This window comes from Manacus vitellinus, unplaced genomic scaffold, assembly GCF_001715985.3.
Source record: "Manacus vitellinus isolate BGI_N305 unplaced genomic scaffold, ASM171598v3 scaffold_114_pilon, whole genome shotgun sequence".
NCBI classification, from domain to species: domain Eukaryota; kingdom Metazoa; phylum Chordata; class Aves; order Passeriformes; family Pipridae; genus Manacus; species Manacus vitellinus.
The window spans coordinates 216,886-244,512 of NW_021938861.1; the positions used below are offsets into that span (position 1 = coordinate 216,886).

Here is a 27,627-nt window from a genome sequence, read left to right on the forward strand (position 1 = left end):
GCACTCAGAGCTCCTGCAGCCAAAAACTGTCCAAAAAGGTTCACTGAGTTGAAGGAAGTGGCCCAGCAGCAGAGGAGGGTGCCCTTGGAACCAGAAGCAGCAAAGCCAAACCCCAGGGAGTGCAAGGCTGGGACAAGTCTGTCCCCAAATGAAAAGGCACCTCCAGAAGGAACTGAGGTCCAGAATAAAGCAGAAGTCAGCAGCCTCCTCCATGGCCTGCTCCTAAACCATTCCCTTGGGAGCAATCCAGGAGTTGCCACAACTGAAGGCTTTCAGAGCCCTCTCTGACAACTGCCTTCATTCCCCCACATAACAGGGTGGCCCAGAAGGTCATATAAAAATAAAGAGGGTTTCTTTTTTCTGCCCATAAGGCTGAAAGAATGCAAAGCTTTAAAAATACAGATGACTTTGATGGTTTTTAACAAATTTACTCCCTCTTTTTGCTCCCTCAGAAAAAGGAGCCTGACCCTCTGCACAGTTCTCCACATAAATAAGTCTTCAAGACAATTAGCTGAAATGAATTTTCAATTTAAGTTGGAACAGACTCACTTGGGTCTTTTGCTTTTTATTAAAGGGAAAGCGAGCCCCCATAGCCAAGATAATTAGTGTATTGCCAGAATCCCTGACAGGAACTACAGGGATATGCAAAACAAATGGAGGTTTCTGCTTGTCTGTACAACCAGGATTTATCTTGGATACACCCTTGGATGTAATACCATGGGACATGCATTTAAAGCCATTCTTCCAGTCAGAAAACAGGATCTAAAGAGGCCAATATAGGAGCTGGCAGATCAACTTCTGGTATTTGCTATGGAAATTCTATATAAAAAGCTGGCCAGGCTCCCAATTTCCATTATACAAACTCCCAAGTCTCCAGTTCATAAAGCAGCACTCAATGGCTGTACTGTACCTTGTGTTTGCAATTCTCTCCCTCCACTCTTCTGAGAGGAAGTCACCTCTTTCCAGCTTAAAAACAGACAAAGAACACAAAAACAGACACACAGAGGAGTTAATGTTGTGCCCTTTTCCTCTGGAGAGGGACAAACGTGCTGTGCCAGCTCCCTGATCCCACAACAGCCAAGGCCAGAGGAAGTTTTTGGGGAGCACAGAGGGGATGAACCAGGCAGGGCTGGCTCTGCTCATTCCTCAGATCCAGAGATGCCTCCCTCCCTGCTCCCACCTAGGGATACCCCAGGAAGGGTCTCTGGGTATCCTCAGTGCCCTGGGAGGGCTGTGATCCATGGAGATTCCAAAGCTGATCCCCAAATGCCTCCATGGCTGGGCCAGCACAGGGAGCTGAGCACAGGCTGGGAACAGTCCTGCTGGGAACCCAAATCCAGGCTCCTGTTGAGCTCAAGCACCTGATTTCCTGTGGGGCTAAATATAAACCCCAACTGCTCCCACCACCTTCAGGATGGAAGTGAAGGAACAGAAAGGTCTTATTTGAAAAGAAACCCAGTCCTGACTCCGGTGACTCGGCAGCACCTTCCTGATGGCACCCCAGCAGTCCCAGGTGAACACAAAGCTCTCCCCAGAGGAATGTTTTCCCAGGGGTGTTTTGGGAACCCAAGGGCCACCCTCTGCTGTGCCACAGGTCAGGCAGGAGGAGGGTTGGGGAAGGAAGATAAGAGGAGAGGGAAAACCAAGATGCAGCTCTGTAATTAATGACAATGACAGCCCTTGGAGGGGTGAGGGGATGGTTTATCCCAGAACATCAAAGCTACCACACTGACTGCTCAGGATCCTTTTTCTGCACAGACTGCAGTGGAGTGACACCTCAGAGGTGCCAGCACTGCAGTGCAGACACTGGGACAGCTCCCATCCCTCCCTGGCTGAGCTGGGCACTGTCCCAGGGAAGCGCTCAGACCTGGCTGTGCCTGCACAGAGGACAAAGACACAGGTGCCAAGAGCAGCGGGGCTGCTCCCACGAGGAAGGATAAAAAACACAAAGAAAAGAGGTCCAAATGTACACAAGAGGGCTGAGAAAAGTGAATATTGAGGGGTTTTGGGGAAGAGATCAGGACCTTTGTCAAGAGCTTCAAGCGTTAGAGACTAAACCCACCGAGAACGGCAGGTCAGAGCAACACAAGTGAGTCAGAAGAACCTGTTCCACCAAGCAGCTGGGCTGAAATGAGATTAAAACTAGAATTAAGGCCTGTGTTCTCCCCCCTGCTGGGAGGGGATGCACCTCTGACATCCCTGCTCCAGTAAAAACAAAGGATATGGTGGAGGCTGAACTCTGAGATCCAACCCCCCAACACCCTGCTGGGTCTGGGCAGAACCTAAACCAGAAACTCAAGGCAACAGCAGTTCTAAGATGAGTTCTTTTCACCTCATATATGGAAGCATTTTTTCTGGAGTTCTGTATGTGAATGGAGCCCATCTCTAGATGAATTTAAAGAGATCATTTTGTCTCCAAGTCTAGTAGTAAACAGTTCCATGGTTGAGTAACCAAGACACAGCCGAAGAAAACCCACATGACAGGCAACTGCATTTATTTTACAACACTTTTTGCAAGTCAGCTTCTCCCTGGCATCCTCCACACCACCAGTTTCTAAGGTCTCCACAGGGTTTTCAAACACTAACAGGGGAAAGAAAAACATCTGAAAAGCCAGGAAGGCCAATCCTGAAGCCACAGTTTGAAAGGGAACAAAGAACCAGCGTAACATGAAACGATCCTGAACTGCTGAGCTTCATATAAAGGTCTTGAAATCCAACCTAAGTGGCTGTTGGGCTTTCCTTGGATCCAGTTTCCCAGTGTGTTTGTCCTGCCTGGGTGGTCAGAGGAGCATTTATAACCCAAATCTCCCTGTTTAACTTGATATCACCCGTGGAGGATGAACATTTGCAAGCCAGAGCCATTTAACAATTCAAATGAACCCCAGCCCTGCTCAGACACATCTATTTTTGTGGCTCTGCTTCCCCAGCTCAGGCTTAGGGGAAAATCTCAGCAGGAAAAACACGGGAGCACAGAAATAACCAGATGGTCAACTGGGGCTGGAAGAAAATGGGTTATTTTTCTTCCTTTTCCCCTCTGGAAGCAAGGCAGGGATTCCTGAAGCAGGGGCTGCTCCCCTCAGAGACAGGACAGAGATCCCTGACCCCTGGGGCAGTGATCAATAAAGGACTCCCTCCAAGGAGGAAAGCAGCTCCTTCCCCACCAACTGACACAGGGAATCCAACAGAATTCCCCCAAAATCCCAGACAGCTCAGAGGTTTACAGGGACTCTGAGAGTGAAACGAGAACTGGTGAGGAAAATGCAGCTGGATCAACCCCAGGATGCAGCAGAACGTGGCCCATGATGGTCATCCAGGGAGAAGGGGACACCTCCATCCCAGTCTCTCAATCTCTTCCAGTGTCCCCACCCCAATCCCGCTCCTCCCTCTCTCTTGGAAACTTAATCTCCTTAGTGAATAATGAATGGAAGGGACCATCTGTAACACAGATATTTTCATCTGATTAGACAATGCAGGAGATGCTTTCTCTAACAGGATAATTAGCTCAGCAAAATCACCCCCAGAGCTGCGCTGCTGCTAAATTTAGAAGGCAAACCAGGTTTTTACTCAAGTTTTTTTCAGCCAGGAATACACCCAACAGCATCTGGATCTCGATGGGAAGCAGCAGGTCAGAAGCAGCCAGAGGTACAGAGCAGTGGGTGTGTGCAGAGCAGGAATTTGGGCAGGTCAGGCCTGGAGGAGGGCTGGGATCTCACCCAGGGCTGGACTGGGAGTCTCCCTGTGCCTGAGCAGCTCCACAGAGCCATAAATTCACAGGATGGCTCATTGCAGCCGCCTCCGTGCAAACACTTGGCTCCCAAAAACCAGCCAGTTCTGCCTGGAAAAGTACACAGGGTTATTTTTAGGTTCCTGTTCTCTTCAAAAATAACTGGAGGCATGGAGCCAAACCTCCCAAACATGGCACCATTTCAAAGCCACGGGGGACGTTTGGAGGGCTTTTCAAACCCCAGCCCAGCGAGATTCCCACTGAAACAGGGCCTTCAGGAACACCTGGAGTGAGCAGCTGCTCTGGCCCTCCCCGAGCTGCAGGGCCTGGGGAAATGAAGGTTTGAGGTCCAGGTGATGCCAGTCTGCTCCCTGGGCAGCAAAAGGCACTGAAAGTCCTACACTAACCACTGCTTTTCTCCGATTTCCAGGAAAAACAGCCAGGGAGACACCCCAAACTCAGCCTGAGATAAGCCTGGAGGTTCACAAAGCCAGGTTTACACTGATTTAGGCACTAAATGGGACATGTTGATCCTTGGGGGTCCTTCCAGCTCAGCATATCCTGTGATCTGTGAAGATTCCTCTCTAATCCATGGGCCTGAACCACAGAGCACCTCCAGCCCTCAGCAGCTCCCTGGTCTCCCTACCCACCCAAAATCCCTCAGCTTGGCAAAGCTGAGCTGTGTTTCCTGCCCTTGCTTTGAAGATTATTGTCATCTGCTGCTAAAACAGGGCTTTTAAGGAGCAGGGCAGGAATTCTGTTATAACAACCCTGAGTAAACAAATACAAACCAAATCCTTGCCTTCAGCAGAGCCCAAAGTGCTCTGAGGGAGAAAATCTTCCCCACACAAGGGGACAACGGGTTGTAGGCACTGAGGACACCCCAAAAACGTCCTCCAAGGGGACCCCAGGCAGAGAAGAAGCACTTTGTGCCACACAGCAGCCTCAGCCTCCTGCCCCAGATACCTGAGATGGCTCTGAGTTTGAGGCCACAGGAGGATATTTAGAGTCAGGAACCATGAAAACCCATCTGCCTGTTAATTGTGATAGCAGGTTTTAATTTGGGGGCTGCACATGTGCAGAATTCCCCAAGAAAGACTCTCTAATTAGCCAGGCCTAACGACCTTCCCAAAGTCTCCTGCTTCCTGCAGACAAGTTTTCTTGCAAAGACAGGGGAAGGAGCTAATCCTGGAAACTTCTCAGCTCCAGGGGAAGGGAATGAGAAGATCAAAGGAGCTGGAGCACAGTGAGATGTGTCAGAAGTGGGACATTCTCATCCAAAAGGCTGAAGGAGATGATGATGATGTAAAGCTCTACAGAAGGAGGATTCCCTCTGAATGCAGGAGACCAGCAAAGACTGGGATTTCCCCTAACTGAGCAGGAATTGGACATCCACAACCAGGAATGAGACACCCAGAACCACAGGCATGTAAATACTCATTTTATAGGATTATGAGACCCCCAGCAGCTGGAGAGCAGGAGAATTCCAAGCAGAGTATGACAAGCAACCTCCCTCCCACTCCTCTCCTGCCCCAAATGGATCTTCCCCCTCTCCAGCTTCAGGGCTGACCCAGCTGGAGCTCTGCAGCAGCCCTGGGCACCCAACACCCCTCAGGACACTTTACCTCCAGCTACTGGAGGAATTTAATGTGAATTATCACCTGCACTGACCACACAGCCCTGTCCTGCTTCCCTGAGACACCTCCATGCCCGTGAGGCTGCCGGTTTTATCTGGAAACATCGCTCCAGAGAGAGCTTTTTCTGTGATTGTTGACAAAATAGGATGGAAATACAGGTGGACAATCAGGATTTATTTTAAATGTTGTCACTGGACTTTGCTCTCCAGAATTCCAGAACTTCCAGCAGTAACAAGAACAACCCAGGAAGTGAATTTGAAGGCTTGCAGAGCAATTTAATGAGCAACAGCTCATTGTCCTTCTGTTCAAGCCTTTCCAAACACGAGTTTATTGGTTTGGAAAGCTTTTGGGGGGTGTTTTTATTTGTTTACATTCCTGTCAATTTTCTTTTAATAGTAGTCCGAAAAAAAACCCTGTTGGTTGGATTTGGGGCAGGTTACAAAAATATAGTGAGGTTCTGGCAGCCCCTTGGATTATTGCAAAAGGCAAAAAAAGGCCATAAAATATTCCTCAGGAAGCTCCTGCCATGTGGTGAGGCTGGAGATGGTGAAGAACCACAGGGAAAATCATTGCCCAAGGAAGAAGGAACTGCTGAGCTGCACAAACCCAGCACTGCTGAGGTGACACAGCAGCTTTGCAGGGGAAACCAAAAATCCATTTGTATTGGGAAATTATAACTGTACTGGGCTTTGGGCTGTTAAAATAATCTAAAGCCCTGCAGGCCCAACCCCTGGATTTTCTGCTGCCTCGTGTCCCCCAGTTTCTGTTTTACCACATCCCCACTGTTCAGCCAAAGCTGCAGGTGGGATCTGAGATTCTTCCCCCTGAACTCCTGCCAAGCTCCCTCCCCTCCTCCACCACTTGATTCTTCCTAAAATATTGAGTCTTCATGTGACTGCCTGGAACACTGGAGTGGGATTCACCAGCTGAGCTCTGCTGATGACAGACTATTTCAATTTGGGCTTATTTTGCCTCCAACATTTGCAGTTTTGGGAGCATCTTGCAGGGACAAAGTTGTTTTCCAGAAAGACAAAGATGCCAGGCTTTTAATTCTGTGTTTTCCAGCTGCATTGTGAGACAAGTTTGCTCTCTTTAATGAGTCACCTACAGCAGATGCTGCTGAGGAGCTTCTAAAGAAAATAAATGGGGATGTTTGATGAATATAAACTAAATAAAATCTGCCCTGTGCCTGCATGTAAAAGACCAAAATCTGTGTTCAAGCATCACTCCAAGTGACAAAAAAAACCATTTTCCCTAAGACAAAGTGCTGCAAGTGTTTTAATTCTTCCCAAAAAACCCAGACTGCACATTCAGGGGAAGTTTTTACTCCAAACACTGCAGAAAGCAGAGTTAGAAAAGCCAAAGAACCTGGCAAAAATAAGCAGCTTTGTTCCAATGCAGCACCAGACCCTGGCCCTGGGAATGCTCAGGCTGGAAGTGCTGCCTAGGGCAAGCAATATGCTTCCAATATTTCATCCAAGCTCCTCTCCTATTCTTCACATTCCCCAGCTCAGAGGCAGAGGATCCTCAGGAACAGCTCCTTTCATGTCGTGCCAGCTGGGTGACACAATGGAAAACTGCCATATGGCCACTGGAGGAGCAGGGAAGCATTCCCAGTGCTCCCACAGCAGGAAGGAGTTAGCAGGGATATCCAGCCTGCTGCAAACCAGTCCCCCAGCAGCCTTCAGGAGGGAATCATTCCATCCAGCACAGGAATTCCAGGGACAGAGTGCTCAGAGGCAGGTGGGACCAGAGCCTTTCCAGCATGTTTTCCAAAGGCAGAGCTGGAACAGCTTTTCCTACAAGATGAGCCCTCTGAAGGATCCCAGCAGCCAAAAAAACGGGGAAAAAAGGCTGGGAAAATTGGGAAATAAACCTGGCATTTGATCCCACCCTGCTGGAACGCTCCAGCCATGTGGTTCACACCATTCCAAGAACATGGAAAGAATGGCTCTGTACAAAAGGGAAGGGAAGGAGCAGCTCCCAAACTTCAGCCTTGACACAGGACACAGGGCCAGCGGCGACCTCTGAGCAGGACAGTGACCCAGCTGGGCTGGGAAATTAGGGAACATCCCTGATCCATCCAGCCTCTTTCCTGACCACTGGAGAGCGGGAGGAGAAGCATAAATAGATGTATTTTCAAAATACTCACTGGGTTCCTGTTGAACAGGTATTTCACTTTCCATGTATTTCATGGGAAGTGATTGACCAGGGAACAGGTTTTCTTAATGAAAATTAAGAAGGAGGAAAAAGGGAAAAGGAAAGGAATGGCACAGGACAGTGCATGGGTTTCACACTGTCATTCCAGAGGGCAAAACATCCACAAAGATGAAGCAACATGGAGAGAAAGGGAAAGTAATTCCAACACCTGTCCCTATCCCCAGGGAGGGAGATGCCCTGGGATGACCCATTTACTGCTCCAGATCCAGCTACAGCCTCAGGGCACCCAATTCCAATCCTTTCCAAGTCAGAATTAACCACCCCAATGCCCTTCCTGAGCCCAAGGCCTCCCACTGCTCTTGGAGCCTCCTGCTCCAACCTCCAGCCAGAAGTTCCATCCCTGCCACCCCACCCCCTCCAACCCTGTCCCAGGTTTCCACACCTTCCCCTGCCTGGGAACCAAAGCTCCAGCTTTTAGTTCTACTAGGAGATTCCAGAATCCCAAGGAGGAGCTGCCATTTCCAACAGTCTCTCCAGCAAAACCCCTGATCCATGGAGAGAGGGGGAGAAAAAAGGGAAAGAAGGTGTAGTATGAACAGAAGACATGGGGCAGCCCCAGTTAAAATGACATTTTAGGAGAATAAATCTTCCAAGAGTGGCAAGACCTGGAAGTGGTTCCAATAACACCATACTACACATCAAGCAAGACAAAGAGAGAGGCTTTGGAGGATGGCTTGGAAAAACCAGGATGAAGGGAACAGCCAGGAAGCAGCTGTGGTCACACTGCTGGTGGCTGGGGAAGGCTGGAGAGGACTTTCCAAGCTGGACACCAGCAGGAGCCCCAGGATTTTACTCACTGTGTATTCTGCATGTTTTTTCCCATACCACTTCATCCACTTTCTGAACTCTCTGTCCATGGTCTGCAAGAGGGAGGAAAAACAAAAGCAGCTGTTGGGACATCTCCTGTTTCCAGAGCCATCCCAGGAGCAGAGGCACAGCTCTGCCAGCGCTCCCGGGAGTTCTGACTGCTGGGGTTGGCTGGAGGCTTTTTGCCATTAACATTCCAAGGGCAGGCAGACAAACAGCTCCTGCTGTTCAGTTTCTTTAAAAAAACCCCAAATTTTTGCATGTCAAAGCTGGAATGTTCATCCCTCCCCCTTTTCCTGGGAGATCCAGGCTGTAGGAAAAGCACTGCCACTGCTCAGCACTAAAAATGGCACAACCTTGAGCAGCTCCTGAGCTGGGGCACATAATCCCCAGGGAGCAGGAGGGAGGCAGCCCAGCCTAAGCCCTGGGAGCAAAGGGACACTGGGGCTAAAGCCAGGTCTGCTGGGGGCAGGGAGAGGGCAGAGAGCAGCATCCAAAACATCCCCATTCCCACAGCAACCAGGGATGCCCCAAACTGCATCCAAGGATTTTGGAGTGATGACATCCTTCACTCCAGGGCTGCAGAGGAGGGAGGGCTCCTACTGCCACCAGTTTGTCATTGCCTAAATAGAGGAGAAAGGAACCAAATCCCCCCCTATCCAGAGATCTCAGTCCCTCACAAACCCCCGTGAGCACAATTCCAGCTGTCCCAATGGCTCTGAGCAGGGCAGGCTCTGGAGGGGAACCAGGGGCAGCTACAGCTCTACAACAGCTGGAAAATGCAACTCAAGTGTCTTGGAAGGCTGGAAAAAACCCTCCTGATCTTTAGAGTTTGGCCCAAAGTTGGAGGCAGCAGGGAAAGGAGACAAGGGAGAGTCTCCCTCTCTGGAGACACATTCCTGTGTCACCAGCTCCAGGTGACCCTGCCTGGGCAGGGGTTGGACTGGGGGATCTGCAGAGCTCCCTTCCAACCCAAACCATTCCATGATGCTTTGAGAGGAGACCAGCAGGAATTCTGACTTCCCTGCCAGCTCAGAGATGGAGACCTCCATCACCAGGTCAAAGAAACCTGTGTGTTAACAGATGTGCTTTAAAAACCTATTTCAAAAGCATTTCAAAGCTTAGCAGCATAACTCAGAAATCCTCAGGATTTTCTCACGCTGCACAACTGCATTTTTATTTATTTTTTAAGACAACTTCACTAAAACAAACCCACAACATCCTTCAGCTGAAGCTTTTCAAAGCCATCTGCATTAATTATCACAGTGCCCAGAGATGTGTTGTCACAGCCAATCTTAACCAGAAACTTAATCCAAGCCCTCCCACAAAGGTTTGGAGGGAGGCTGGTCCCTGACACAGGCATGAGGCAGAGGAGCTGCACTCAGGCAGCTTCACCCACTGACACTGCAGCAGCTGTTGGGTTGTTAAACCTGGCAGGGTTTAACCAGAATAATGCAGAATATTCACACGAAATACTCCTGAAGCTGGAGGTACCCCAGCAGTTAATACTCCCTAACTCTCCATTTGTGGGTGATTTCTCTTTGCTGTTTCCACTAAAGCCTTGTTTGCACAGTGCCATGAAGGGGTATTAGTGAGAGTGAGAATTTCCCTTTTAATGCTCATCTTTTAAGTTTAATAGCAAACCCAGAGGGGATTCCAGGCCTTGCAAGTGCTCCCTGGTGAAACCAGGACACCCACAGAGGGACTGCAGAGCCCTCCAGTTGGGACCTTCCCCTGGGCCATGGCAGGGGAAACAAGATGGATTTTAGATCCTTGTCTGATGCTCCTCATCACTGTGTTGATGCATTTTTGCCCACGCCACAGAAAGGGAGGATCAAGGAGTTTAATTTTTCCCCTCCTTCCATGGGGTATAATCTTCCAGCCTGCACAGCCTGAGTCAGTGTTTTGACAATACCGAGGGAGAAGTTTCTGTTCAGGGACTGAAGCCAATAAACCTCTCCTGGTTAGGCTTGACTAACCTTTATTGTTGGCTTGTGGCCTTCCAGGTTTGCCTTGGAACTCATTATCTTTGGGTGTCCCATTGGCACAGAATGAGAAGTGTAAAGAAACCTGACTAATACCATAGAAACATGGAATGGTTTGGGTTGGAAGGGACCTTAAATATCATTTAGTGCCACCCCCTGCCATGGGCAGGGACACCTTCCACCAGCCCAGGTTGCTCCAAGCCCTGTCCAACCTGGCCTTGGACACTCCCAGGGATGGGGCAGCCACAGCTGCTCTGGGCAACCTGTGCCAGGGCCTCCCCACCCTTACAGTAAATGATTTCTTAATGTCTAATCTAAACCTTCCCTCCTTCAGCTTCAGGCCCTTTTAAGGTTTTCTTCATTCAGGTGCCTCCAGACACCCAACAAAGGCCTCATCAACGAGCCTCTGATGGTTTAATAACTTCAGCTTAGGACACCAAAGAGGGGCACCCCCACCACAGGCAGAACCATGGCCTCTAAAATATTTAAGAACTATTTCCTTGCTGAATTAATCCCAGATTTGCTGAACACTGTGGCCTCTGGAAGTTCTATCCGAGCCATTCCGGGCACGGAATAATTGCAGGTATTTGTGTGAAGCTTCTCCTGCCCTTCCTTTTGAACAGGCCCTGTGTCAGTGCTGTTCAAAGAGCTGAAAGCACTTCAGAAAGGTGATAATGCTCCTCCTGTGCTCTCCAGACTGGAAAAACACTCCTCTCCCCAAGCACACCGTGCTCCAGGTCTGTCTGACCTGAGGGAGGAAAATCGAGCAGGGCTGAAACTCAAACTCAGCTGTTCCTGCAGCCCAGGCAGAGCCACCCCCCAGGACCCACCTCGGCGTACTTGGCTGGAATATCAGCTTTCTCCACTCCATAGTGATGTTTGCAGTTCGTGGCTGCAGCCACTTGAAGCACCACCTGCCCCACACCTGCAGGGGGAAAAACCCAAAGTGAGCATGAGCAACTCCAGCAGAAACCACTGCAAGGGAGAGAAGAGTTGTTAGAGCAAAGGGCAACAGGAAAACAGCAGATAAACTGTGCAGGGCTGCAGGGGCTGCTTTAACTGCCAGGGTCTGACCTTCCCCCACAAGGCTCTGTGATCCCTGAGCTCATTCCCACTCCCCAGGTGCTGCTCAGCCTCAAGGTGAGCAAGAAAATTATTGATTTATGATGAGAGCAGCTAAAAGTATCTAATATTTGAGCCTGCAGCACTACAGGGCTTCAGATATGATCTTCTGTAACCTTCCTGAACAAACAATTGGGAGCATCCACGACAATCTTTTTTTTTATTCCAGATGGAAAACCGTTTGTCAGATGTGATGCCTTTCTAAATGTCTCATCTGAACACCAGGAAATGTCAGACATCAGTCCCACTGAGGGAGGAAATGGGGGTAAAAACAGCAAATCACTGAAGATGTGTTAAGACTGGGGGGGAGGGAATTGCAGCCCTGTATCTAAATTTAAAATATCTTTTTAAAAAATATTTTTCCCCAGAAGTCCCATATCACACCAGCAACAAAACCCAAAAACATACTTGGGCTAAAACTTTATAACACATCCAGTAAGAGGGGAAATTCTTGTTGCTCCTTTCCTGCCCTGAACCAGATTTACCAAGAAAAAGAACAGCATGTTCTTACTCAGTGTCTCTGTTCCACGTGCCCTTGAGTCATACCTGGTTTCCTCACCAACTAGGAACACCTATTTCCTTTTAAAACTCCAACCTGTGGCACTTGTGGGTTACATTTTGTGGGGTCTCACAAGACAAATGTTAAAAATGAACTCTAAAATCTTTTCTGACACACTGACAGGTAAGTCAGAGGCAAAAATCTGCTTCATTTTCAGATCCCACACCAAGCGTGCCACGTGAGAAGGGCCAAGAAATCCCATCTTCAGACAAGGAGGTCACAAAATCCACTGAAAACAGATGAACCCTCAGGAATGCTACTTTATTTTTCAGCCATCGTTTTTAACAATGTTTCTTTCTAAGTGTATCCATCAACAGCAACAGAAACCAAGAGTTCTGTAACAATTATTGAATTTGCAGTGATATTTTATCACCACAGAGAATGTGGGGGCATCTGGTTGGTCCATTTAATCATGTCAGAAAAAGCAGGGGGATTATTTAGGAAAGATGCTTATCCTGCAAGGCAATCTTAGTCCTGGCTTATCCTGCATGACAATCTTTAGTCCTGGTTTGCTTCTTATATAAAATTTGCAGTGATATTTTATCACCACAGAGAAGGCTGGGGCACCTCGTTGGTCCATTTACCCATGCCAGAAAAAGCAGGGGGATTATCTAGAACAGATGCTTACCCTGCAAGGCAATCCTTAGGCCTGGTTTATCCTGCAAGACAACCCTTAGGCCTGGTTTATGTAAAGAAAGGGGAAAACCAGCAAACAAAAAGAGCAAAAGAAGCCGTGGGTCACTCACCACTGCCCAAGTCAACGAACAAATCGTCCTCTGTCATTTTGATCTCGTCGATCATTTGGGCCACCAAGTCAAAGGAGGTTTCTCCGTAGACCTCTGGGGAGAAGGGCTCGTAGTTGTTGAGTTTCTCGGGGTCGGTGACCGAGTGGTTGTAGACCTGCTGCAGGATGTGCCGGAGCAGCCCGTTGGAGGGACGCGTGTTCAGCTTCATGGGCTGCGTCGTCCCCTTCCACTGCAGGAAACACAGGGCGAGGTGGGAACCCCAGGGGGGGACGAGGGCACGGCCCCACGGCCAGGCTGGGATGGCACAGCGAGGGGAAACCCCCTCCCAGCACCTCTCCCAACACCAAAATGGTCCTGACCCGAGGGCTGGAGCCCCTCTGCTCTGCAGGCAGAGAGCTGGGGGGTCCATCTGGAGAAGGCTCCAGGGAGACCTGAGAGCCCCTTCCAGGGCCTGAAGGGGCTCAGAGACTTTGGACAAGGGATGGAGAGACAGGACAAGGGGAATGGCTTCACACAGGGTTGGATGGTATATTGGGAAGGATGGTATATTGTGAGGGTGGGGAGGCCCTGGCACAGGTTTCCCAGAGCAGCTGTGGCTGCCCCATCCCTGGAAGTGTCCAAGGCCAGGTTGGATCAAAGGAGCAACCTGGGATGGTGGAAGGTGTCCCTGCCCTTGGCAGGGGGTGAAACAAGATAAGCTTTAAGGTCCCTCCCAACCCAAACTCTTCTGTGACACTCAAGACAAACACAACCCCAGTTCTCTGCACTTCACACCTCACTGAGGGGTCATTTCTGCTGGAAACAGGTGCTAAAGGGGCCATTAAAGAGATGCAAACACCACCAGGCAATGGAAAGCTCAGCACTGAATAAAGCTGAGAAGGTGTGGAGTTTGCTCCCTGATTTTCTATTCACTGATCCCATTGAGCTGAGTGTGTGTCAACACCAGAGCAGTGGAATTGTGCCTCGGGAGCTGTCAGATGGGAGGGATCAGATGTACTCAAACAGGGAGTGGCAGGAAAGAGATGGAAATCAAGCTTCCTTTCTTCCTCAGAAAAAAAAAAAAAAACTGTCCTAAGCATAAAAGTTGTTAAGTTTTAAAAATGTTTATCTCCCTCTTTGATAAAAACAACCAAAAAGGGGCAGCTCCAGGACTCCTCCTAAATATTCCTCTGCTGGGATTCAGACACAAGTGCAGAGGCTGAATAGCTTCTAATGCTCAGCTATTAACCAGCATACACATGAATCCAAAGAAGCACAAAATATAGAGAGCTGTAGGCCCACAAAATGAAGGAAATCCCGGAAAAAAGTCTTTTTGCCATAATACTGCACACTTCAAATAATTCCCATAAGCACAGCAGAGAAAAAAAATCCACCTATACTTCTAAATTCAATAGAACAGTAACATTATTCACTGTTCATGTTTTGCTTCCTCCAGTTCAACCTTTTATGGGGTAATAGAAGCAAAAAGCTCATTAAATTGGTCTGAAAAGACATTACATTCTCCTTCAGCCACTGATGCCACAGAACAGAGAGGCTGAACTGTGTGGCAAGGAAATTCCTAAGGCAGGGATCACTTCCACAACATGAGTTCATATGGATTATTTAAGCACCCATAAGCCACAGATTCCCCCCCACAAAAGTCAATCTACACAAGAAATCCCTGTGAAACGTCTACGTGTTAAATGCAGAGAAACCTTTTCTTCCCCCCAAAGGTAACTCAGTTCTTTCCAAGTGCCAAAATAACAATGTCAGAGGTGCACAATAAAGACCAACAGCTCCCAAACTCACACTCTGGGAACAAAAAGTGGGGTTTAATTCCTTTTCTTCCTTAATGTCCCTCCAATGCTAACTCCTGACTGCCCAGGTGTGATGAAGAAAATCAGTTTAATATCAAGATAAGCCTCCAAAAGGATGGAAGTGCTGGATATTGGTGATGTGACAGTGACTGTGAGTCAGTCCCAGCTTTCTGGTGTTATTCACTCCGTGTGAGTTCTGACCAGGCAGACCCAAGGATGGCAGGGATGGGTTGAACACCTACCAACTGGTGGATGCTGTCGATGGCTCGGTTGTACTTGTCACACAGTCTCTGCATGCTCTCAAAGCTGGGGCACAAAACAAACACAGGCTCAGCTCAAACAGGCAGCTTTGGATCCCAAAATCTCCCGAGTTGGGAGGGACCCACAGGCATCAGCAACTCCTGAACCCAGACCCCTCTTTCACCCCCCTTTGTACATTATTAGTTCACTTTATCCTGCAAGCCTGGCAGAAGCCTGTTTGGTTGGATTAGATGCTCAAATTTACTCATTTATTAGCCACAAATTAGTAATCACTCCACCACAATTCTCCTTCTGACTCTTTGCTGGCTCACACCAAGTGTAAGTCTCCCAAGTGTGTACTTGAGTACACAAAGACTTTGGTATTCCCATGTTTAGTATGTCAAGAATATTTCTATAATGTAAAGCAAAAATACCCAAACCACATTAAAAGGTCACCAGCTGAACTGAAGGACGTTGGTAAAAATTGTAAGACTGCAAAATATACTCTTAGCAGTAACTAAAGGGACAACCCTGAGCTTTCCTGTCACCTTGCTTATTTAAGTGGGTGTTTAGGGTTTGTTTCTCTCAGAAGATGCACATATTTAAGACTTTGTTTCCTTTAAAAAAATCCCCAGTAGACCAGGAGTACATGACAAATAACATTAGTATCTTTATTATAAGTCATACTTTGAGTTCAGTCCATTTTCTGTTAATTAAAGTTCTGTATTCTCAGAGTCATCACTTCTTTTCCATGTTCTCAGCTGCACAGAAACTTAACAGACCTGTTAATTTTTCCCCTTTTTTCATGATAATCAGTCCTGAGACAAGCAGATCCTTCTCTAGAAATTAATTCTGGGTTTGAAAATGCAAACAGAGCCAGGGCACAACCTCAAATGTCCCCCAGCAGGAAAGCAGAGGGATTGTTCCATGGGCTGGTTGGGATTACGGTCAGTCCAGGCAGATGCCTTAATGACAGAGGGCTGAGAGGATTAAATAAATTCATCTCTGGCCAGGGAAGAGAAGATATTCCAGGGAACATTATCCATTACATAATCAGACCCACAAAGCAGCAGCAAAAACAATCCAAGGGGTTCTGGGGTGACAGTGAAACCAGGGCCATTCCCAAGGCCAGGGAGGGGAGGGGGCCCAGGGGACAGCAACAGGGACACCTGAGGCTCTTGTGACCCTCAGAGTCACTACACACCTCCCCCAGGAGTTCTGGCCATTCCAGCCCAAGCTTCCAGCTGCCTGTGCTTGTTTCCATGCTGGGACAAAGCAGGAGGATTTGGGCTGCACAGTGTGTGTGTTCCCACATCCCACTGCTCTCCCTCCACATCCCTGGATTGCTCCACCTGCTACAAGTCATTTTTCTGGCAATTTTTTTCAAAGGAACTAAAAAAAAAGACTGAAACCAAAATTCCAGGTTTATGGTTTCCTGGAAAAGCTGCAGGAAGGTGAGTGGGATGTGACTTTGGGGAACAGAGGGGTTTCCCTGCTATTCAGTTTTGCTGCCAACGTCACTGATGGTCCTCAGCTAAACATGCCCAGGGAGGATGCCAGGACTATAAAATTACAGCACTGCAGCCACTGGGAGTAATCCACAAATCCAAGTTAATGGGCTTGATGACAAGGGAGGCTCAACCCTGATTTCAGGAGGAAGAGAGGAACTAACAGGTCTTGCAATGAAACAATAAAATACTGGGAGAGGAGGAAGCAATAACTTCAGCAGATCACGACAAGCATCCAGTGTTCAGGAGGTTTGGGATGGATCTCAGGGAAAGGTTCTTCCCCCACAGGGTGCTGGGGCACTGCCCAGGCTCCCCAGGGCAGTGGGCACGGCCCCAAGGCTGCCAGAGCTCCAGGAGGGTTTGGACAATGCTCTGAGGGACAGGGTGGGATTGTTGGGGTGTCTGTGCAGGGCCAGGGGTTGGACTGGATGATCCTTGTGGGTCCCTTCCAGCTCAGGATATCCCAGGATTCTATGATTCTAACTAAAGCAAGGGAGTTTCATCTCTAAACCCCATTCTAACAGTTTTACTCATGCTGTGGACTTGGACAAATTCACTCTTTCCCACGAAGGCAACCAAAGAGGTTTTTGCAAACCACAGTTTGAACACATCCCTTTTCCCAACCTCAGCACGGCCAATTCCATGCACAGAACCTCAGATTCCTCCTCTCAGCCTCTGTCATTAAGGATCTGCCTGGACTGACCATAATCCCAACCAGCCCATGGAACAATCCCTGTGTTTCCTGTGGGGGACATTTTAAGTTTGTGTCCTGCACATCCTGGTCAGGATCTGCCTCTCCCAGCCCAGAGGTAGATGCCACATACTAAACATTGCTTTTAAGCTGCTTGTGAAATAGGAATTCCCGTGGAACTACAGGGATCTCTGAATCCCTCCCTGCCCAGAACACTGGCATGATATTTTACCTTTTATTTTAGCCCCACCCCACCCCAGAGCCCAGAGGAGGGAGGGGAAGGTGAAGCTCCCACAGCTCCCACTGACAGCCAGGCCACGTTCTGGGCAGGGATTGGGAGTTCCTCCACCAGCAGATCCCTCAGTGCCATTCAGATCCCCACACTGGCCGTGCTCCAGCGGCAGATAGCGAGCATTGTTCGGGAGTGAGTCACTCCAACCACACCAGCTCGAGTCACTGCTCCGGAGTTTCCAATTATGTCCTTAATCCAACGAGCCTCTGCCAATGTTGCTGTTACACATTTCCTACCAAAATAACTCTGCAGAGCCTGCAGCCAGTTTGAAAGGAAACTTGGGTGTCTAAGAATAACCAGTGACAGCAGTTCACTGCACACCACACTGGCCTGGCCTCCCGGGGGGACACAAACAGCCTCTCACCTCTTCGTATCGTAGTCAATTAAAACGTAGTTTTCCATGGCGAGCTTGAGATCTGGGATTTCTTCACAGACCCACCTGGAACGAGAGAAGAAATCATTAACAGAAGTATTGCCAGTCAAGTGTAATAATATTGTCTCAGCCCTAGGCTGGCGTTGCTGCACGTGGAGAGAGGATCCTGCACAGCCCTGGAAGCTCAGAACACTGTCAGGAGTAAGGCAGACATCCCAAAATACTCATGGAAAGCTGCAACAACTCGCATTTGTACTGAATAAACAGCAAGATGCCTGTAGATATTGGCAGCTCTTGAAACAGCTTCAAAATAAGGTAATAAATGTGTACGAGGTGTCTAAAAATACTCAAAGCCATGGCTGATGCCAACCTAACAGAAAATGTGGTGCAGGAGTGCAGCATTCCCAAAGAATGCTGATACTGTGTTGGACAAAGCTGGATGTAGAGATTTCCCACAGCCCCTCAAAACACTGTCCCCAATCACTCCCTGCAGGGACATTCTCCTCTGGGCCATGCCTGAGCTGCTCTCACACCTCACAGCACCCAACCCAAGCAGATTGTCAGAAGTTACTTTGATAAAAGGCCCCTCTGACAGGCTGAGTTAGCACAGCCCTGGATGTTGTGGCCACCAGAAACGGAGGGCACGTGCCCACTGGCAGAGCATCCAACAGTGGCATCTCACAGGAGAGGGCTTCACTCAGGGAATGCAGGAGGATTAATTCCTTTCAAAAACAACTTAAAAGGCACAGCAGCTTTGCACACACTTTCCTCCACAAATATCAAAATGGGAAGGCACTGTCCTCATCAAAAAACCTCCATTCATAGGACGAATCCCAACAGGAATGACAATTCCTTATGCACTCTGCTCCATGCTTCACTAGTAAAATAATAAAAAATAACAGCTAAAGATCCAGCAGTTCTGGTTCCTTCTGGCTGATTCTCAGTTGACAAATCACTACATAGGCAAGCAGAAACCAGAACCTGGACATCTGGGGCTGACTCTCTTCTAGTGTCTCCCTAAGAACATTTGGGCTCTACCTCTGCAAACTTTTTCTCTTTAATTACAGGGCCTGCAGTCAGCAGCTTCATCCCTGTGTGTCACTTCCAGCTCAGGATATCCCAAGTTCCCATGGTCTCACTGCCTCCAGGAGATAAAGGCTGCTCTGCACTGTCACCCCCCTTTCACAACCACCCTGTGGGTACTTTGCACAAGGCAGGCAAAGGCAGTAGGAAAGTTTCTGACACTCTAATCTTGCCCAAAGCACAGTTGTGAAACAGGACCTTGGCCCCAAAAACTGTTTCCTGGCCCAGTTCTCCCTTTGCCTTCACCAACTGCAGCCACCACCTTCAGCACCACGTCCCCCTGAACCCCCTCAGAAGGGTCTTCCCAAGAACCCCCCAGCAAGTGATGCCACAAGACCCCAAGGCACAGGATTTTGTCCCCAGCAGTCCTGGCAGCAGCAGTGGCAGTTCTTGTGGCAAGGCTCTGGAGTTAGAAAAAGGAGTTTCTTGAGAAGACAAATTCCCAGCTCCAGCCCCATTCCACATCCTCTCTCCCCCCAGAGCTTGGGAAATGCTCTGATTTCACGTGTGTGATGTTCTCCAGCACTGGCTCCCACACTGGGAGCACACAGGGCTCACCACCTCTTCCCAGGCCACACAGGACCAAATTCTGAGCTCAGGGGACTCTGCAGGTAAAACCCCTCAGAGCTCACCTGTACCTGCACCACTAAAGGAGCTCAAACCATCCCAACCTGCTGCAAACACAGCCCTGAGCCCAGGGAAGGATCCAAACCAGGGAACAAGAACAGCTGAAATGTGGATAACACTCCCCATCCCTCAGGTGTTGGGGAATTTCTGTTCCTGTTTAACAGAAGTTGTTCCAATGCAAGTCACCTCCTAACCCTGGGCAAGGACAGCAGGAACCACAGCCAGGGTTGGGAAATCCTCTGGCCTCTGCCCCTCAGAGCTGTCTGTCACCTTTATCCTCCCATTCTCCCCACTCCACAAGGAATGCTACAGGGACATCACTGCCAAACAACCCAGAGCAACAGGGGAAAGGGAGAGGGTGGGGGGAGGCCAGACCAGGACTCAGCACATCCAGCCAAGGCTGTTTTCTTAACCTTGTGTGTCCACAGCTCAGACACAAACTGCTTTAATAAGCATTAAAGCTGAACATCACCACTCGAGTTTAATTCTGTTCAGAACAGAATGGAATATGGGGAGATAAAACAAAATCTACTTGCCAGGGAGCTTTGGATTGCAACAAATTCAGCTTAGAAAATAACTTTACATGGCAAGGGCTGCCCTGCTCTGCATCCTGGCCCCAGACAGCCCTGCCCTGGGCTGCAGGGAGGCTCAGGAAGGGTCCCAGCACCCAACACTCACCGAATGGTCTCAATAATTTCATGAGCAGCATCATGGTGTTTGTCCTGAAACAAAAAGAAAAGAGACATCAGGAGTTGTTTGTCAGGGGGTTATAAGAATCATGATATTTTCAAGAATAAATGACACACAATATTTTTAAGGACACCAAGCATACTGTGTAAGGAGCCATTGACTGCCACCCAGGCCATTCAAATGAGTCCTCTAAGGAAAAAAATAAGCTTAAGGACATATTTTTCGTGTTTCTATGGAGTAGCAAAACACTGACAGGAAGGAACTGTCATTCCACTGATTTCTCTGTCATTCTCTGCCATCAGGAACTGTGGAGCTGGAATCCTTGGAGGATTATTGGGATGCAGCAGGTACTTGAGTGCAAATTCCCACTGAACAGCTGATTCCATCCAGCATCTGGCACAAGCTCCCAGCTCCAGATGGGCAGGGAGAGTCTGGCCCAGGGAATGGCTTTCTAAAATCAGGCATCAAATAAACAGTGGGAGAGGATTCAGTGCAGGAAAAATACCCTCCTAGCATACAGACACACACACACAAAGAGAGATGGAGCCTTTTTCAGGAGCTGAAAACCAAAACACATTAAATCTTGTGTGAGACACAGGGGTTTTTGATTTAATTTGAGGGTTTACTCAGGAGCAACAGAAGCATGAGTGGGTTTAGCAAATCATCCCAAATTCGTGCTAACAAAGCCCTTGGAGCTGCATTTGTATGCACCAGGCTACAAAAAAAAAATCTATTTTAGGGAAGCTGCTGGAGTTCCTACACACATTGTTGTATCCAGCCTTAGTTACCAGGGCCCATCTGCACCGAGCTGGGGTTATATTTAGATGTTTGTCTCTGGAAGTGGCTTTGACCTTTTAATTAGAGTCCTGTACCTAAGGACCTTCCAGAGTTACAAGTGTCAGGGCTCTCAAATCATCTGCCTTGTTTCCTGCTGCAGAAATGTCAGTTCTGTGCAGTCACCAGGGGGAAATTCTGCAGCCAAGGGCAGGGACAGGTAACAGAAAGCAGAGGACTGGAAAGGAATGGAAGAAGACAAGCACTGGAATGGAAGAAGACAGATGACAGAAAAGGGTTGGATTCTCTCTATTTCAAGACATGACAGAAATCAAATAAAAGCTTTTTCCATCAGTATCTCAGCTTTCCTGTTTCCATGAGGAAACAGATTCCCCCTTGTGTTGGGATCAGCCAGCCTTGCAGAAGTTCTCATCCCAAGAAACTTGTACACAGCCCTTCAGATACCTGGTTAAAAATCCAGGGACAGAGGGAGGGACAGGCAGCCTTTCCCAAGGGCTGTCCCCCTTCCAGTCCTTGAGGGGGGTTATCAAAAGGAGGAAGAGGGACTTTGTGCACAGGGAGGTAGTGACAGGACACAGGGAATGGCTTCCCACTGCCAGAGGGCACATTGGGAAAAATCCTTCCCTTTGAGGTGGGAAGGGGCTGGGATGGAATTCCCAGAGAAGCTGTGGCTGCCCCAGCCCTGGAAGTGTCCAAGGTTGGATCAAAGGAATAACCTGGGCTAGTGGGAGGTGTCCCTGCCCATGGCAGAGGTGGGACTGGATGGGCTTTAAGGTCCCTTCCACACAAACCATTCCAGGATTCTTTGCCCTCTCACCCCTGTGCCTGTGTTTCCTCCAGCCCATGGCACGGGCTGGCACAGCCCAAACCAATAAACAGTCACCCAGGAATGTCAGGTAAGGAATTCTTTTGATGAATCCTGGCCTAGAAACCAGGGAAGCAACTGCACTAAAAGCTGCTCTTGCCTCTCAGCGCACACAGGAGAGTGTGTTCTGTGTTCTTTTCCATGTGCACTGAAGGGAGAGCACAAGAGGGGAGGAAACTTCTCTTGCTTCCCATTCCTTATCTGCCCCGTGTCAGAATAACCCAGGGCAGCAGCTCAGCCACAACCAGCCCCTGCAAACACTCCCATCTCACCACGTGCAGAATGATCCCAGCAGAGCCCCCTGGGCTGACCCAGCTCCCCCAGAAACTGTTCCTGCACAGTCACTCTTGGCTTTATCAGCACAAGCACATCCCACCAGAGCAGGGAATTCAGGCTTATTCTGCCATGACCATTTCCTCTGAGGAAGTTCTATCCCTCACTGATGGTTTGGACACTTGCAGTGGGAGCAGAGCACAGGAGAAACCCCTTGTCCTACAGGTCTTCATGAAAGCATCCCAATTAATTAACAGGTTCTTTTGCCTTGGCTTAAAAAGTAAAAAATCAATAATAATAATAATCACAACTCACATCTACAACTACAGATCAGCCAATTTAAGCAGCTTCACAAACACAACCTCATGTGGAATCTCCAGCCAGAAGGGGCTTTTGAGCTTAGCTGGTGTCATTATTTGGAATAAAGGAATCAAATCCAGCTCCACATCTACTGTTGTTAAGCCTCTCATGTTGAAACACTTCCCAAGTTTACTGTGCTCTATAACCAACATTCCTTGGCCAAGCAGACAAGCTCCCAAGGTCTCGTGCAAGTCCTGCAAAGAACGTCAAATATGTTCTGCTACGTCTCTTCAAAGCAGAGCTGGCCATGGAAAATGGAGGGGAGACACGGGAAAACAGATCTGAAGGGAACACAGAGCAGTTTCCCTTTCCTTAGAGAAAATTCCAGCCCAATTTCAACATGGTTGTAAGATTTAATAAGAAGAGACATTTAACAGCACCAGCCATCACGTCTGTGCTCAGGCAACTGTTTGTGGCACTGACAGAGAGTCTGAAGGAACCAAAAGCCAAGTGGAATAGAAATGTCCTCAAATCCCTGACCCTGCTCCAGCCTCTGCCATGACCCTCCAAACCCCCCAAATCCCTGACCCTGCTCCAGCCTCTGCCATGACCCTCCAAACCCCTGACCCTGCTCCAGCCTTTCCCACCCACCTTCCCAACCCCCCCAAATCGATCCTTATATGGGCCATTCCCTTAAGAGTTGGACTCAATGGTCCTTGTGGGTCCCTTCCAACTCAGAATACTCTGGGATTAAATTCCCTGGGGCTGTAAAGGGTCCAGGTTACACCTGCTCTCCAAACTCCACTGGGTGTCTGCCACAGACCAATGTGTCTTCTTGGAAGGTTGATGGAGAGACTGGAGCAGGGACAGGGATTTAATCCCAGAATATTCGGAGTTGGAAGGGACCCACAAGGACCATTGAGTCCAACTCTTCAGGGAACAGCCCATACAGGAATCGATTTGGAGAGGTTGGGAAGGTGAGTGGGAAAGGCTGGAGCAGGGTCAGGGGTTTGGGGGGGTTGGGAAGGTTCATGGCAGAGGTTGGAGCAGGGTCAGGGGTTTGGGGGGGTTTGGAGGGTGGATGGCAGAGGCTGGAGCAGGGTCAGGGGGTTGGGGGGGTTTGGATTTTTGGGTGGGTGTGGGTGTTCTGTATCATTGTTCCTGCAGTGCCCAGGACCCACCCCAGCAGTGCAGCCCCACTGCAGTGCCCACAGGCTGTACCAGTGTCCTGCTGGCCCTGGCAGCCCTCAGAGCACCCTCCACCCTGCACTTGCAGTGCTGTTGGCAGTGAAACCTCCCTGGGAAGAGCCTCCCAGCCCAGCCCAGCCCATCCCTCATGGAATCCCACGTGCAGATGCCCTTTGGCCGAGGCTCAAGAAGCCTCAGTGTTCTGTTCTCAGTCACGAGAGATGCCACGGTGCTCCCTGTCACGAAGAGCAGCTCCATTCACCCTCCCGGAGCTCCAGGCTGCTCCCCCTCCCTCCCGCAGCTCCCTACGTGCTGCTCCCTGGCCTGGCTGTACTTCCCAATGTTCCTGAATTTATGTTGCCTGGGACGCCCTCGGAATCCTCAGAGCCACATAAATGGGAGCTTTTCATGAGACAAGCCCTTATCTCCCTAAGGTGGAAAGTGTTTAAAGAGTTGCAGTCGGGGTAATTACTGGCACTGCCCAAAGCTGTTCACAAGTTTAAAACAAACCAGACCCAACCACGCTGAGCTGTTGCAGCCAATTCCTCTCCAGCTGAACTTCTTGCAGAGTTCTGACTTTCCAACATAAAGGCTCAGTTTCATATTAAAACGTGAGTTCCTGGGGAAAGTTCAGTAATTTTTGCCAGTTTTCATTGGGGAAAAAAAAAATAACAGAAAGGAAGCACTTTTGAGAAAGTCACTTAAAGGAGAATCCAGCTTTCTATGGAAAGCAGTGGAACGCAGTTCCAGCCAGTTCCCATTCTTACACCAGCTTTCTCCATCCACATGTTCCTACAACTCCAGTCCCAGGAGTCTGGAGCCAGGAACACACCCAGAGCTGTTCCTGCAGGCACACAGTGCCCAGGAGCCCCCCAGCACACACAGCTCCTGCCCCACAGAGTCCTCCCCACACCCCCCTGTCGCCCCTCAGCCACCAGGATCCGTTTTCAGGAGTTTGATCTTTCCCTTCACCTCCTCATAAAAAAGAAACCTTTTGCATTTCGCAGCTACAAGAGGCCCCAATCTGTGATTTAAAGGCCAAATAAGGCAGTGCCCAAAAGCTCTTCCCAAATATGTATGTTCATGCAGCCACTACCCCTTTCTACAACCATACTCTTTGTCTGCTAATCCCAACTAAAACATCATCAATATAAGCATAAGAAAACTAAAGCAGCCCCAATAATACATGTTATATAGAGAGATCAGCCTGCATGACATGACCAGTACCAGACCCAGCTCAGCTCTCTCTGCATAACTTTGTTCTACAAAGCACCAAATTCCTAATAAAACCAGCTAAATCTGACATTGTGCTGCAGAACAAGAGCAAAGTAAATTGAAAATTAGAGTTTGCTACGTTTCTGCCACAAGGTGGAAGTTGTAATTTGTAATTCCCCCAGTGTGGATGGTTTGGTTACATCAGTTTTTCGAGTTAACACCCCCTAAAGTATCTAAATGGCAGGATTTTGATATAATTCTGTGTTCCAGTACCACATCCCAGACTCCTGGGTGTATTTCTACAGGACTAGTTATCTCACAGTGCAACAATCCAGAGTCTAAAGCCAATTTCTAACCTAAAGCAACAGTTTTTAACTGGTTCTGTGTTTCTTCCTCAAACACAAAGAACGTGTTCAATTAAATTGGGCAGCAGGCATTGCCTGGAGCAAGAAACACCCCCCTGGTGCCCTTCCAAATTTACATCTTTTTATATTTAGGTTCTTCTTGTGAGACTGTGCTTGTCTTTGGGATGAGACTAAGTTGGGGCTTGAGGGTGAACACTATTTTTCTAGATTTCATTTCCCCAGGGATGGAGCTTGGAATAACCCAGGATAGTGGAAGGTGTTCCTGCCCATGGCAGGGGGAGGGCTTGGATGGGCTTTAAGGTCCCTCCCAACCCAAACCAGTCTGGGATTCCAGGAAAGTGGGATCCCTGTGAGATCTGATCACCTGCACAGGAAAGGCAGCAAAAAGGCAGCCCAAAAAAACCCCCCAAACCTGAGGGGGAAACAAATGGTTTGGAAATCTGGATGAGCTCTTGAAAAACCAAAGGAAAAAAGGATATACATCTCAGGTGCTCTCACAGCACCACACACAGACCTTTAAACCCCTTTATCTCCAGAGACAGAATATGTGTTTCTGAGCCCAGCTTTGGCTGCCCAGACCAAACTGTCCCACAGCAGAAGCAACCCCTACCCTTGCACAGCCAGTTCAGTGTCTCACCATCACACCTGCACCCCCAAAAGCAGGCCAGGTGACCAAAGCAGCTCTCCAGAAAGGTGCAAAGAGCCGTGCTCATCCCCGACAAGTGTCCCTTTGTCCAGGGTGTGATGTGGAAGCAAAGGTGAAACAACGCAGTTACAAACTAATCACCCGTTAATGAGCTGCTTTAACACCATCCGCTCCCGGCACCCCAGCCGGGGCACAGCTCCTCCCCAGCCCTGAACACTGACCCCAGCCATGGATTAACAGAAGTCATTTGGATTTGCCAAATTCTGATCTCCAAACGATCCATTTAACTCAGAAAACAAAAGAGGTCAGTCCCACCGGCCCCGGGTTTAAACAACAGCTTGGTTGCCTGCAGTGGCAGCTCTCTCCACAGGCAGCAGTCCATAAATCCAAGGGAGAGGAGGATGTTACAGCTGGAGACAAGATGGTGAGCAGAGATCAAAAAGATGGATTAGGAAAAGCCAATCAATCTTGCAGAAGGCTGGTGGGCCAAGTGCCTCTTTAATGCCCCTCTCCTCCCTCCATCTGGGGAGGAGGATCAGCATTTCTCTGGCACCAAGAAAAGCAACGTGGGCTCCTGCAGCTGCAGCTTCCCGGGAGCCAGGACAGCCTCCAGCATTCCGGGGGGCACAGGATGGCCCTGCAGCCCACAGACTTCAGCCTGGCAGGAGTTTGTGTTTCATCTCCCCCGAGGTTTAACTTCCTTTACACCTCGCCCAGGAAGAGCCACCAGCACACGGAGCATGTCCGTGGCCAACACACCTCCACGGGCTTCACAGGGGGCTGGGAAAGCCAAACCCACAGGAATTCCAGCTGCTGAACAAAGGGGAGATCTCGGGCTCTGTGTCCTGCCAGCTCTGCCTTCCAGCACTTGGCATTTTAAGGTTTTTGCCTCGTGCTTAAATACCAGTTACACCTGGAGTGAGGGGAAGTCTGCTCCACCCAGTACTTCGTGTTGGACACAGGGGCTTGGGTCAACGTCACCAGATTTTATCCCAAATCAAGACTGTGCCATTCACCTTCCACAGCTACAACCAAAGCCCAAGATTTCTTACCAAGTGAGACCAAAAGCCTTCTCTGAACCACCCAATTACTGCTGTTCCCTTAATCAAGAAAGTACAAGGCCATCCACAAGAATACATATATATTGGGATGTATACAAAGAGACCTCCTGCAGAGAACAGCTTGTGTCCATACTTTTCCTCCCAGCCTCAGAGAAAAGACAAGGAAGGGCTTTAAAATGTAGTCTTGGTAGCTCATCTCCCCCACAGCAAGAGGCAGAAAAGGCTGATGGAGTTCCAGCAGTCTGTAAGTTTATCGCCACACAAAATTAAATGGAAAACATGGAGGGCACTATGGCCTCTTTAATAAGGGCATTTAAAGAAAAGAAAATGTTGGCCCAAGATCCAAAATATACTAAAAATCACCAAGATAAAGGAAAAAGGCAAAGAGGATGCAGACTGCTCTGGATAATCACTTAGCATGGCTGCACCAGGGACCTGCAGCTCCCTGAGCCCCAGTAACAGGGGTTTGCCTTTGCACACAGCAATTCCAACTGTTGCTACGGACACTGCTCACAGCCGGCAGGGAACGGTTCCCAAGGTACCTGCAGGAGGGGCTGCATAAATACATTACCAGGCAATGAGGCTGCAGGAGTGGCCAAGGCAGCAGCCACGCAGGACAGGCACGGCAGGACCCGCCGGCTCCGTCTGCACGAGCCAGACAGGAGGAGGAGTTCCAGCATGCAGGAACACAGGCTGGTTACAAATGCAATGGTGAGGAGTTCCAGCATGCAGGAACACAGGCTGGTTACAAATATAATGGTTCTATGACAATGCACAGGGGAATGCAACTATTGTGGTACAGCAGGACCCTCACTGGTA

At 49.0% G+C, this 27,627-nt stretch overlaps 1 protein-coding gene across 1 annotated transcript in view; it reads right to left on the reverse strand.

The window, feature by feature from the left end:
* The window catches only part of DOT1L (DOT1 like histone lysine methyltransferase), a 60,913-nt gene extending 40,785 nt beyond the window's left edge, over positions 1-20,128 (reverse strand). The window contains exons 1-7 of the mRNA XM_029965663.1: positions 20,089-20,128; positions 17,692-17,766; positions 14,839-14,902; positions 12,801-13,029; positions 11,204-11,298; positions 8,379-8,441; positions 911-966 (exon numbers count right to left, since the gene is read on the reverse strand). Of these exons, the coding sequence (XP_029821523.1) occupies positions 911-966; positions 8,379-8,441; positions 11,204-11,298; positions 12,801-13,029; positions 14,839-14,902; positions 17,692-17,729 (545 nt within the window). The 5' untranslated portion in view covers positions 17,730-17,766; positions 20,089-20,128. The remainder of the gene's footprint in view (positions 1-910; positions 967-8,378; positions 8,442-11,203; positions 11,299-12,800; positions 13,030-14,838; positions 14,903-17,691; positions 17,767-20,088) is intronic.
* Positions 20,129-27,627: the final 7,499 nt, after the last annotated feature.